The sequence below is a fragment of the Vollenhovia emeryi genome, unplaced genomic scaffold (assembly GCF_000949405.1).
Source record: "Vollenhovia emeryi isolate VEMERY1.0 unplaced genomic scaffold, V.emery_V1.0 DF939142.1, whole genome shotgun sequence".
Lineage (NCBI taxonomy): Eukaryota > Metazoa > Arthropoda > Insecta > Hymenoptera > Formicidae > Vollenhovia > Vollenhovia emeryi.
The window spans coordinates 347338-359125 of record NW_011967224.1 but is presented as its reverse complement, the minus strand read 5'-3'; the positions used below and the strand labels follow the sequence as shown (position 1 = coordinate 359125).

At 39.1% G+C, this 11788-nt stretch overlaps 1 protein-coding gene across 2 annotated transcripts in view; it reads left to right on the top strand.

The window, feature by feature from the left end:
• LOC105566722 (DNA-directed RNA polymerases I, II, and III subunit RPABC3) overlaps window positions 1-11788 on the top strand; it is a 62094-nt gene that overhangs the window by 14666 nt on the left and 35640 nt on the right. The window contains exons 1-2 of one of the 2 annotated variants that reach the window (XM_012020944.1): window positions 7290-7410; window positions 9478-9561. In XM_012020944.1, the coding sequence (XP_011876334.1) occupies window positions 7305-7410; window positions 9478-9561 (190 nt within the window). In that variant the 5' untranslated portion in view covers window positions 7290-7304. Of the gene's footprint in view, window positions 1-7289; window positions 7411-9477; window positions 9562-11788 lie in introns of those variants that run through there. The other variant, XM_012020945.1, reaches the window with a different exon arrangement.

Here is an 11788-nt window from a genome sequence, read left to right as displayed (position 1 = left end):
TTTGGCAGGACTATATAAAAGATCGCGGCACTCCTAAAATTTGCGATCAATTGTTGCTCGACGCATCTAATTAGAATAAAGTTGATCCGTCGAAATGTAAATTAGCGTATAAAAAAAAAATCGTAGATCGGTAACAAAATTAGAGAAGTTCGCGAATTAATTGCGACAAAATTAATCGGAGTGTAATGAATTTGGCAGGACTATATAAAAATATCGCGGTACTCCTAAAATTTGCGATCAATTGTTGCTCGACGCATCTAATTAGAATAAAGTTGATCCGTTGAAATGTAAATTAGCGTATAAAAAGAAAAATCGTAGATCGGTAACAAAAATTAAAGAGAAAAGTTCGCGAATGAATTGCGACAAAATTAATCGGAGTGTAATGAATTTAACAGGACTATATAAAAATATCGCGGTACTCCTAAAATTTGCGATCAATTGTTACTCGACGCATCTACTTAATTAGAATAAAGTTGATCCGTCGAAATGTAAATTAGCGTATAAAAAGAAAAATCGTAGATCGGTAACAAAATTAGAGAAGTTCGCGAATTAATTGCGACAAAATTAATCGGAGTATAATGAATTTGGCAGGGCTATATAAAAATAATCGCGGTACTCCTAAAATTTGCTATCAATTGTTGCTCGACGCATCTAATTAGAATAAAGTTGATCCGTCGAAATGTAAATTAGCGTATAAAACGAAAAATCGTAGATCGGTAACAAAAATTAAAGAGAAAAGTTCGCGAATGAATTGCGACAAAATTAATCGGAGTGCAATGAATTTAGCAGGACTATATAAAAATATCGACACCTTTCAGCGATGTTTCTGGCAAGCGTCTCTGACGAAACAAAATCGTCATTTCTTTAGCGCGGCTGTGACATGTGTTGGCTATTCTTCAGAGAATGGAGAAATTCTGCGAATATATGGGACGCAAGATTAAATTTCGCGTCGAGCATAAATTCTTCGGCTCGCGAACGTATTGATTTAACTACGTGGTGTGATTTCTGCGGATGCCAATCAGGTGGCCGGGCTCGTTCATCTCGCGAGGGGTATGTATGTCGATAACAGAATATCGTTGAATGCCGCTTACCAATTCCACTACACCTATCTTTTAAATAGCTTCGCTCGCGCCGGGGAACATCGAAGGGTCATTGATTAAATCGCTATTATCGCGCGTCTCTTCTCTAGGAGAAGGTCCTTTTTCTAACCGACTTGCGACTTTCCAATGATTGCTTTAAATTACAACGGTAAATACAGTTAACAATATAAATAACAGGTGTATAATGATAATAATTTTATACGTGCAAGAAAGCTATGGCCGGTATTCATAGTCGGATCTTATATTCAAGACCGTCTTGAATTTATCTAAAGATGATGTATGGAACATTTGATTGGTTGCGGAGTATCTAGAGATGATCTTAAGACGGTCTTGAATATAAGATCTGACTATGAATACCGGTCTAAGACTTCAGCTATCGGGAGAGAATAAATATACATGTGTTTTTTTAACGACGTCGAACCTTCATGTTTTACGATACTGGCAATTGAACGAACCTTCAATTGCCTGACGTACGTGAAATTACATTCAGATATTGTCTTTTCTAGCTCGAGTCAAAATCTAGGTATCCTTAAGAGGCTTATATCGTTTATTTAAAGAAAGGGGGAAACGTGAAGAATTGGCTTTAATATATTCTCTTGTATAATTTTTACATTTAATTGCTCGCTTTATGATCAATTATTATTTTCTTAAAAAGTTTCCCTGCGAGTTATACAATTTTAATTTCCTTCAAAGCTGAAAATGATAAAACGATAGTGAAGTTCTTGCATCGCAGTGATTCTTTTAAAATTATTGATATGGAAATTGTTGATTTCCGAACATTTGAATGTTAATAAATTTTTACTAGATAGTTTTGAATCTCTATCAAAATTAAAAAATTCTCAAGTACGTTTCCGTGGCGTAGGACGAATAATTCGCGTACAATCTCGTATATTAGTTTATGAAGCGAAATTATCAAATTACTAAAAGTATCGCGAATGATTTTGTTCCTCTCAATCAATTGATTGTAAGCGCGCCATCACGCTGCAAAGATATGACATAATCGAGGGCCGTTTCGGCTACACTTTTTCTTTGCACGTGGCGTGATTTGAAAGACCGTTCCCCACCTTGTCTGAGATCGGTCCCTCGAGCGGTTGACCTTGAGACCAGCTGACAAATCGAGGAAGACGAACGAAGAGAAGGAGGTGAAGGAGGAGGAGGAGGAGAAGGAAGACGAGGGTTGCGCAACGCTTCGAAATATCGCGATTTTGAGACCGACCATCGAGATCTTCGCGTAGTGTCTCTTTGTCTCTGGTAGAGAAGTAAATATTGTCGGGTCTAATGCAATGTGTATCGACAATCAATGTTTCTGACGGATTTCTGCCTTTTTTTGTTTACTAGGATTCGTTTATTGCTATTAATCTAACTTAAAGACATTGTCAAAAATATTTCGCCAAACAAGTCGTAATTCCATTAGCTTATTCTTACAATTAGAAAGATAATACAATATATTATGGAATCATTGAGAATTTTCATCGCAAATTCATCTCGGTTTCTCGTCAACAAAAATTAAAAATTTCTTAAGAAAATATTATTTGTGATCCGAAATGTTTAATTGCTGACTAATTTTTAATCTTCTCAGCGTTTCTCGTCTCCCGAGTCTTCTATATTATCGCCGTGACTCTTTTCTGAATTGTTCATGTGCAATCAACATCTTATTAACGACCGTCGTACGAGAAATCTATCTTTTCGCGATACGTACGACGTAGATAGAAGATTCGATTTCTTTCCAAAGAAAAATCTGCGATATTTTACGATTCGACAGACAAATAACTCTTCTTGACCACTAAAAAGGTATGTGTGACTAGGTCACGAGACTGATCGTAAATTTTCATTTCGCGAGAAAGAAATAGCTTTGTCGATTCGAAAAGTCGCAATTATTCTTGTTTTCTAATCGATACAACGTGTTTGGTCAATCCGGCTTACAAATCTTGTTTGTTACATTGGTGGAGTTTTGCATTTAGATAGTCGAACAAAGAAATGCGAAGGAAGAGATAGAACAGTTACACTTGGCAAAACGAAACGAGAGATGAAGAAAAAGCTGTAACCGACACTCGTAGAGACAAATGGTCTTTAGTAAAAGTATAGTGAATTAGGCTACACGTTCGTCGCAATATGCATCAAAAGTATATTCAAGTAAATTTAATACATTAGAAAGATTCTTATAATCGATCTTATAATTCTTATAATCGAAATGAGAGTAGATGAGTCATTCGCGAGACTCGTGAAATAGCAGAGAAACAAGGATGGAACATTAGTCATTACAAAAAAATGAGATGAGAGAGAGAGAGAGGGGGGGAGAGGGAGAGAGAGAGTTAGGCTATCGTCATAGTTTGAAAGCGGCGGTAGAAAAGACGGAGCGGTAGCGGACAGCAAGAGGAGAAGATGGGAGGGCGGGAGAAACCAGATGGGAAAGGGAGTACCGAGAGAGGGTGGAAAGAGCGCCATGTTCGCCCTCTGACGCTCTTTTGAAGGTCAAGGTTTTCCGCCCCTCGTTGACTGAGAGAGAAAGAGGGGGAGAGAGAGAGAGAGAGCGAAGGGTGAGAAGAGGGGAAATAACAAGAGGGAGGGGAGAGAGCGAGAGAGGCAGCGAGAAAGACACACACATACACACGCGCGCGCACACGCATACACTGGTAACTACGATAAAGGTGGAGGATGGTTCAGTCGTAAGAGGGATGAAGAGAGAGACGTTGTAGGGAACATGTACGTGGGTGGTCGGTCGAGGGTAAACTGTAGAACAGAGAGGGGGAACTATAGAGGGTAGCGAGAGCCTGGTGCCCAGTATTTATAGCGCTTGCGAACCGGTCGATAACGGATAGCGACATTGCGCAGTTGGGAAACCCCCGCGTCGAAGCCTGCCCACGCATATCGCCCTCTTGCCGTCCCCTCGTCGCTTCCACCAACCCCTTTCGCTTTGACTCGATCTTTTTCCCCTCTCGCTCATACCTTCCTCTTCTTTATCTCTTTATTAGCAGCTTAAATTTAATTTTTACTTCAACGCGGAGAGTAAACGTTTAATTATCTATTGTGTCGTCCACCCTCTATGCAATTTTCCTTTTTTTTTCTCAGGTCTCTTTATCACTAGATTTATTTTTATCCTTGTTAGCACTAACTACGCTTCTGTGTTCCGCCGTCATTTCTTTCTGATGTGTTTCTTTGAGATCTTGTGTAATCTCAAGGAATGAAACGTACACAGATCAGTCTTGCTTTCCTCAATTGCAGATTCTTTGATTAATTTCCAGTTAATGTTTCCTTGTATTAAACATCAAGACATTTTACAAGGGAAAAATAAATGATGACAGAATCTCTTGGAACTTGCAATCTTTCCTTTTCTACTTGTACTCTGTCGTCGTTCAATATTTGTAAATAATTTTGAATCTTCTTAAATATATCTTTAGATACCATGCATTTTTTAATATTGGACATTTTAGACGAGTCTTGAAACTTGAGTTTTCTTTAAACAACTTTCTCGAGAGGCAAGAACATTTTCTCAGCATATCTCGAACGTGACGGATTTACGATTGTTACGTCGGATGTTATCATCTTTCAAATATCATAATGCAAAATCTCTAACGACTTCTTTTATATGCCCCCCCCCTCACCTTCTATCTATTTATCCTTGTCGAATAATTCACCGGCAAACTCATTGTGAGCATGTAGCTACTCTACTCGCAGTCCTAAGTATAGCAACCTTACGTGTATTTTCGATGCAATTCATGCGGCGCTTTATCGGAAAATGACCGAATGGTGTGACAGGGAGTGTTAAATTAAAACTGCGATCGATTATCTGGAATAAAAATTGTTAATAAAGATCCAGAGTGATTCATCGCGTACGCGTAATAATTTCGCCGCCACATTTATTCATAAAAATTCTTATAGTTAAAGGATCATTATTATTAAGTGTTCGCAAAAGAAAAAGATTAAATATATGTGTGATTATATATTTATTTCTTGAATAGTACTTGAATGAATGAATGAATGTCTGAGTAACGAGCATTACGCACTTTACGGTACTTGTCGTTGGACTCGTTTATGACTGAAAGTTACTCGTCGTCTTCGTATTTCGCTCATCTTCGTTGACAGATTGCACCGATTATTATTACCGAATAATTATACATTCCGTAATTAAATACACGTAATACCGGTGGAAAACTGAAGTTTTGTGTCTTTTACTGTGGTGATTAATCGCGATTGAAGTTGCGAAGGATATCTTGGTACGCACGTGTGCGCGCGCGTTCGTGTTGGAAATAATAAGCCAAAAAGAATACATAGAGAATATAAAGAAAGTTGATTGGAGTTAATGCGATGTGAAGAAGAAGAAACGAATGAGGATCACTACTCGACGCGTTGGTTTTTAAAACGTAACTCCTCGCCCCTATTTGAGTGTTTTTTTTCCCACGAAGAAAAGTCACGAAGAAAAGAATAGTCATCGATGTACGGACAAAAAATTCGGTCGCATTAAGAATCGAGGAAACGATGTTTAAATACACATTCAATGTTGTTTGCACTGCCGAGTGAAACTCTTGACGTTTTTCACGCAAATATCCTGTACAACAAGTTGCCAAGTCTACTGTAGGGAAGGATGGAATTTGTGGAAACGAAACTAAAGCAGCGAATCCGAGCGGGATAATCACGAGCAAGAGTGAGAATGGGACGAAAGGATAAGAGAATAAAAAGAGGGTGGAAAGCGAAATAGGGCGGGGAGGTTAGGAAAAAGGACTCGGAGTAGGCGGAGTAGTGCGTCGACGATATAGTGTGGGGGTAAGTGCATTGCCATCCCTTTCGTCCTGTGCCGGGGCGTATCGGGGATGGCCGGCCGAGCCCTCTCTTCGTTCCCTTCGAGGAGGGAGGGGTGGGAGAAGGAGCGTTTTGGTGCGATGCAAATAGTGAATAGTTGGAGAAGATAAGCGCCGGGCGGATTTTGTCAGGGATAACTCAGCGAGAGTGCAAAAGTCACCGCATATTTCTCTACGGTCCTTTTAAGGATCGAAATCAGCATGGTCGATGAGCACGGTCGAGATTTCGAAGCTACAATCATGAAATCGTGATGCTCGTGGCTTGTCGTTGGATCCGTTTCCTGTACCGCGGGGAAAAGTCGAGTTCAGACCGAGATTAGAGCAGTCTCTCGCGTAATTTGGTTGGCGCGAATTCGCAGGTGGATGATTATCACGTAGGTTTAAATGCATCAGTGTGATTTTACTGGAGTTTAAACGCGTGTCTCAAGTTTTTTGCTTTCATCAATGTTGATTAATCTTAAATTTTGCCAATCTGGCGGCTAGCCGATAACTTTCGAATAATAAAAATTTGTATTTACAATCGCGTCGCGTCTATGATACACGAGTTAGAATCCAAAGAATAAAGTGCGAGCAAAAATATCTTTGGGTATCTGAATTTTCGAGAGAGCCTTCGAGCTCTCGCGCCGACAGTTCCATCGTACGAAGTTATCTCCTACGGGGATAATTTCATAGAGGAAATCTCTATGCCATAGATATAGATGATATAATGAGGAGTAAGGGACAACAGATTGATTATTTATAGCAAACTATTGCAGACCGACAGTGCAACTTACTCTCAATTTCTCCTCTCCCTCTCTCTCCTCCTTCTCTTTGTGTTACGGGGAATAACATTAATACAAATTTATCCGAGAGATATGGAGAACGAGCGGTGGAAGTGCCCTGGTGAGAGGGTGGGTGCACCCTTTTCCCCTCTCTATCTCTCTCGACGAGAGGTGGTACGAGCTGGTCGGGAAGGGTGGCCGCCCTTTTCCGAGGAGAGAGGAGGCAGCTCGTTGGAAAATTTACGCCGGCAGCGGATGGACCGTAAAGGTCGCCGTTGCTGGTTGTCTCCTCTCTTCGGCGCCGTCGCCGCTGGTTTGCCCTCCTTCGTAAAGGTTGCCAGCTGAGAGCAACGTCAGCAACGAGAGTAGATCGTAGTGTTGTCGCAGCTTGCCCCGGGGTTAGTTATGTGTTCTTCCATTACCGCGAAACGTGGACTCTTCGAAAGGGAGAGAGAGTTTTCAATGGCGGAGTATTTATAGCAGTGAAATTTATAAAAATTGAAGTAACGAGCGCGCGAGAGAGAGAGAGGGGGGGGGGTAAGAGGGAAAGAGAAGAGAGAGATAGAGAGTGAGTGAAAGAGAATGAGAAGAGAGAAGGGGGCGAGAGGGAAGGCACGAGACAAAGAGGGCGGGATCAGCTGGGGAAAATGGTGTGGAATGCGTGGGTAGGAGATGCGAGCAAACGTCGTCGATGCACGCTCTTCCTGATTCCGTTCCTTCGAATCTCTAGGTCGCCGAAGAGCGGAATAATCGGTAAATTACTCGCGTGTAGTAATCGCCGAGATAATTTCTGGCGATACGCAGTTCACTCTGTATTTTCGGAATCGTTGAATTTTCCACCGAGGACACACGATACAATTCGACGAGAGACAGTGTCCGTAACTCAAAAGATTTATTCGGAAAACGTCGCGTTTCTAGAGATATCTGATAAATATTTTTTATGACGTTACTCTCTGCACTTTGGAATTAAAGGGGAATCGATTTATGGAATCGAATTGCGATGGGTTTAAGTGAAAAATTCGATTACATCACATTACGAAAAGTGGATTAGGCCCATATGGAACCGGCTGCGTTGCGACGCAGGCTCAAACATATGTATTTCTCCGCTGCATTACTCATTGACGCTGATCTATGGTGTCGATAATGCTCCTCGCGAGCACTCTCGAGATCAGTCACGCCGCGTGAGAATGATATCACGTCGATATTAGATTATCGCGGTGCGGGCGGTGTCACACGTCGACGAAATCAATATCGAGTGTAAGACCTTGGATCCCAAGGACACGCACGGCGAGATAAGCTCGTTGGAGGCGCGACGCGTGCAATTTGCGATCATCCAATTGTTCGTCATTCATAAAAGGATCGATTGTTATCGCTAAGGGAACACGCGCTTCATAGACGATTTTGCTGTTGCATGTTTGGCCGAAGGATCCTAATGTGTGCTCTTTTTGGTTTCGAAACTCTGCTTTGTGATCGAAGCTGCATTAATTGCGTTGCGAATTAACTTGGGCCAAAATTTTGTTTTACTGATAACAAGATAATACGGGAGGAAGTACAGGTATACACCTTTTCTGTGCGTGCACGACGACAGGTTTCGATTTCGATACGGCTTGCGAAAATGCATCTGTAAACGAGTGAATCAGTGTTCTTATTCTCTTTCCGGTAATTCTCTTAATCTAATTTAATGTAACGTCAAAAATTCCTTGAAATATAATTGCATCTCCGCTACGAATTTTGCGGCGATGTAGTTTCTCGCATTTCATTTTCCTGTCGCAAATGGTGACAGTTTCTGTAATAAAGATTTTCTTTTTCCTCCGCGTTTTTTCGTTTGGTTTACAATATTTTCCCCCCGCTTTGCGTGAGCATATACACACACAGGCGCGCGATTAATTTGAAATTAGTAACAATGGGAAAAACGAGACATAGAGACGAAATTAAAATGTTCTTCTTAACTATTAACATTTCTTTTTTTTTATTACTAATAAAGACCTTGGAGGTATTCCTGGAGAAATACTGCAAACGCAAAATTTACAGCGCGTTGCAGCGGAAACGTTGGAAATAACGGCACGTAATCTATTTAGTTATTTCTGTAGAATGATGAAAACAATGGTTTATATTAAATGTTTTGTATTAAAAATATTATATTAAACACATTCGCCGTTTTATTAACTCGATCGAATTTATTCGCATGTATAGTTGCGACAATACTCGTATCTCAAATATACTAAACACGGCTGATTTTCTTCTAAATTTCTCTCTCCCTTTTTTTTTTAGTTTGTAATCTTAGCCGGCAACGAGATAACGCAAGTATTCTTCATTATCGAATCCGGAATTAACTTGACGCCACTATCGCTCGAACGAGCAATGATATAGCAATAAGTGATTCCGAGTAATTAGTGCGACTACTTGGTTTCAATGAAATATCGAAAGCTATAGCCAATGCGAGTTGATGACGTGAGTTAATAATGAAAGGGAAAGACCGTAATCGAAAGAAAGAACGAGAGAGGAGGAGAGAGGCTTGATTTGATAATTATCGTAGACGTAAGTGTGGGTAGCAGGTATTAAATAGATATTCGCGTATAGGAATGTGTGGGTGTGCGTACATGTGCATGTACGCCAATAATATCGTGAATTGAAAGCGTACTTGGTCGAGCATTAGTGACGTCAACCGCCGTTGCGTCTTTGATCGAAAATGAGATGGTTCTTCCGAACGGAAATATGAATCATCTCCGTAGTGTTGCATAATCAATCGTCTAATAATAAAAAGTGGCAATGTGTATCGCGCAATTTCTGACGATGCATTTTTTTCTTTGTTGATTTTAGTGAGCAGACTCCACTGCGAGTCGGAGTCATTCAAAATGGATCTCATCCTCGATATCAATAGCTGGTTGTACCCAATGGAGCTGGGTAAGTTTTTACGATTGACAAATTAATTGCCTTTACTGTCGTACTTGTTCAATATTGTTCTAATTGCGATAACGTGTCGCATTGAATATTATTTGACGTACAAAACGTAAGATATGAAAAAGGGAAAATGAACTTTTTAAAGAGGTCTATTTGCAATTTTGTTAAGAGTGCAAGTACCGAAAAACTTGGCTATTATCTGAAGCTGTAGTTTCTCCAGAAACAATTAAATATGGATAATTAAGTTATATTTTGATACAGTTTATACATTTCTATATAGTTTTGTTTCACATAATTTGAGATGCTCGATAGCTCGCGATATTTTATTTAGTACATTCGGATGATTACAATTTATTTTACATTTAATTGTATAATATTCCATCAATTTTTGGCACAAAGCACGTTATTATCTCGAAGTCTCAAATTGGAGTTTTGTTCGGAAATCCTATTTGTCGAGAAAATAGAAAAAATATATATACCGAATATCGTTCCTTCGCTTCGTGCGAACGTGTGCAAAAGTTGTAATTTCCGAGGGAACCGCCGGCGTGTATCACCAGTTTTTCATATTTCCCTGAAACGTGAAATTCTTCGATCTTGTTCCATTTTTAACGTTATACTGAAAGACATGTTAAAAGCAAAAGCTCGTCTCCCGCGCGATATATGTGTATCTAAAAGGTCTTGTACAGAGTGTTCGAAAAGCGATAGCAAAATGAGCTACTGTGCAAGTAACGAACGGAAGATCATTTGTGCGGATTTTATTGTCATCGATATTGCTGCATATTTTAGATAGTGTTTACGTATATACACTACTGTGTAAAAGGCTTATTGTTCGTCTGACAGAAATACGTAGATACAGCGTTCTTTCGCCTTTCATTTATAATCCTTTTTTTGCAACTTTGTTTTTTGTTCCTTTCCTTTGCAAAACTGATAAGAAATGTTTGGTTTTTATGTTATTCTTTTCTAATTATTCCTAGTTATTTAAAGTATGTATTTGCTCAAGCCTTTCGCACAGTGGTATAGCAGTGTGTGTATGTATACACGTATATACATGTATACACATGTACGAAGCAATATTAAAAACACACATACATTAGAGTAGAAAAGATTATTTACGTAAAATTTTTTCAACCAAGAAAAAACCTAGTAGCATTATTTCATTATGAAGTAAAATAGTTTAAAGAATAAATTATCCGAACTTTAGAACTCGATTTCTTTGCCATTTAATTTATTCTACATGAAATTAATATTACATATTGAATGAATATTTTATTAATCGCGCGTCTCTTTTAAAAGACTTTGGTTTGATTTGAGGCAGTTTTGATATTAGCCTTAAATTTTTTTCGCAAGCACCTGTGTATCACTTATTGCTATTACGGTTTTGTACCGATGCTTCCAATGTTTCGACATATTGGAGAATAATAAAAGATCTTTGTCGTCCGTTTTGAATTGCGTCGTGCGAAATCACAGTTTGGCGTTTATGCGCGAACATAATCTTTCGAAATGCACTTGGCAGCCGTGAGTGATCGTGATATTCGGCTTTTCTCGCGTCACTTTCGGTCTCTTAAACACTGGAATTTTCTGTTTTCTAGGTAGATTCTAGAATTAATCGCTAGACTTTGCAACCCTTTCCGTGAATAAATTTGCAATCCACGGTTTGCTTACAATTAGTCGAAATATGTAAATATCATCAACAATTTTCGAAAATTATGCATAGTAAAAAATAAAAGACTTTAGATCACAAAGTCTTCGGTAACAGAATATATTTGAAAATATTAATATGCATAATAAAGTTGTATCGGTTTTGCGCTCTTTGAAAGTAACAATTCAAAGAAATACACATAATACTACAAACGTTTTATTTACGTTTTTCCGACTCTTGGCAAATTGACGCGTTAGATTCGTTTCTTTCACCATTTGTCACTTTTTGTACTTCCGTCGCTAATGCGAATTCCTTGCATTTGTTGTTTAAGTTGGCTCCGGTTTAATTGTGATACGTCACACGATATAGTAAAAATGTGTAACAGCATATATATTTATTCGCATAAAACAGCAAATGTATCTGATCGAAGCTAAGATAGCGCATTTCTCTTTACGAAGGACATGGTTGGTTTCGAAATATTTCACTTATTGCTAGACACGACAATTTTTTCTCAGGCAAACAAGAACAAATAACATTTTTAGAAATGCTCATTCGCGAGCGTGCCACGCACACATCTCCTGTCATATTTAT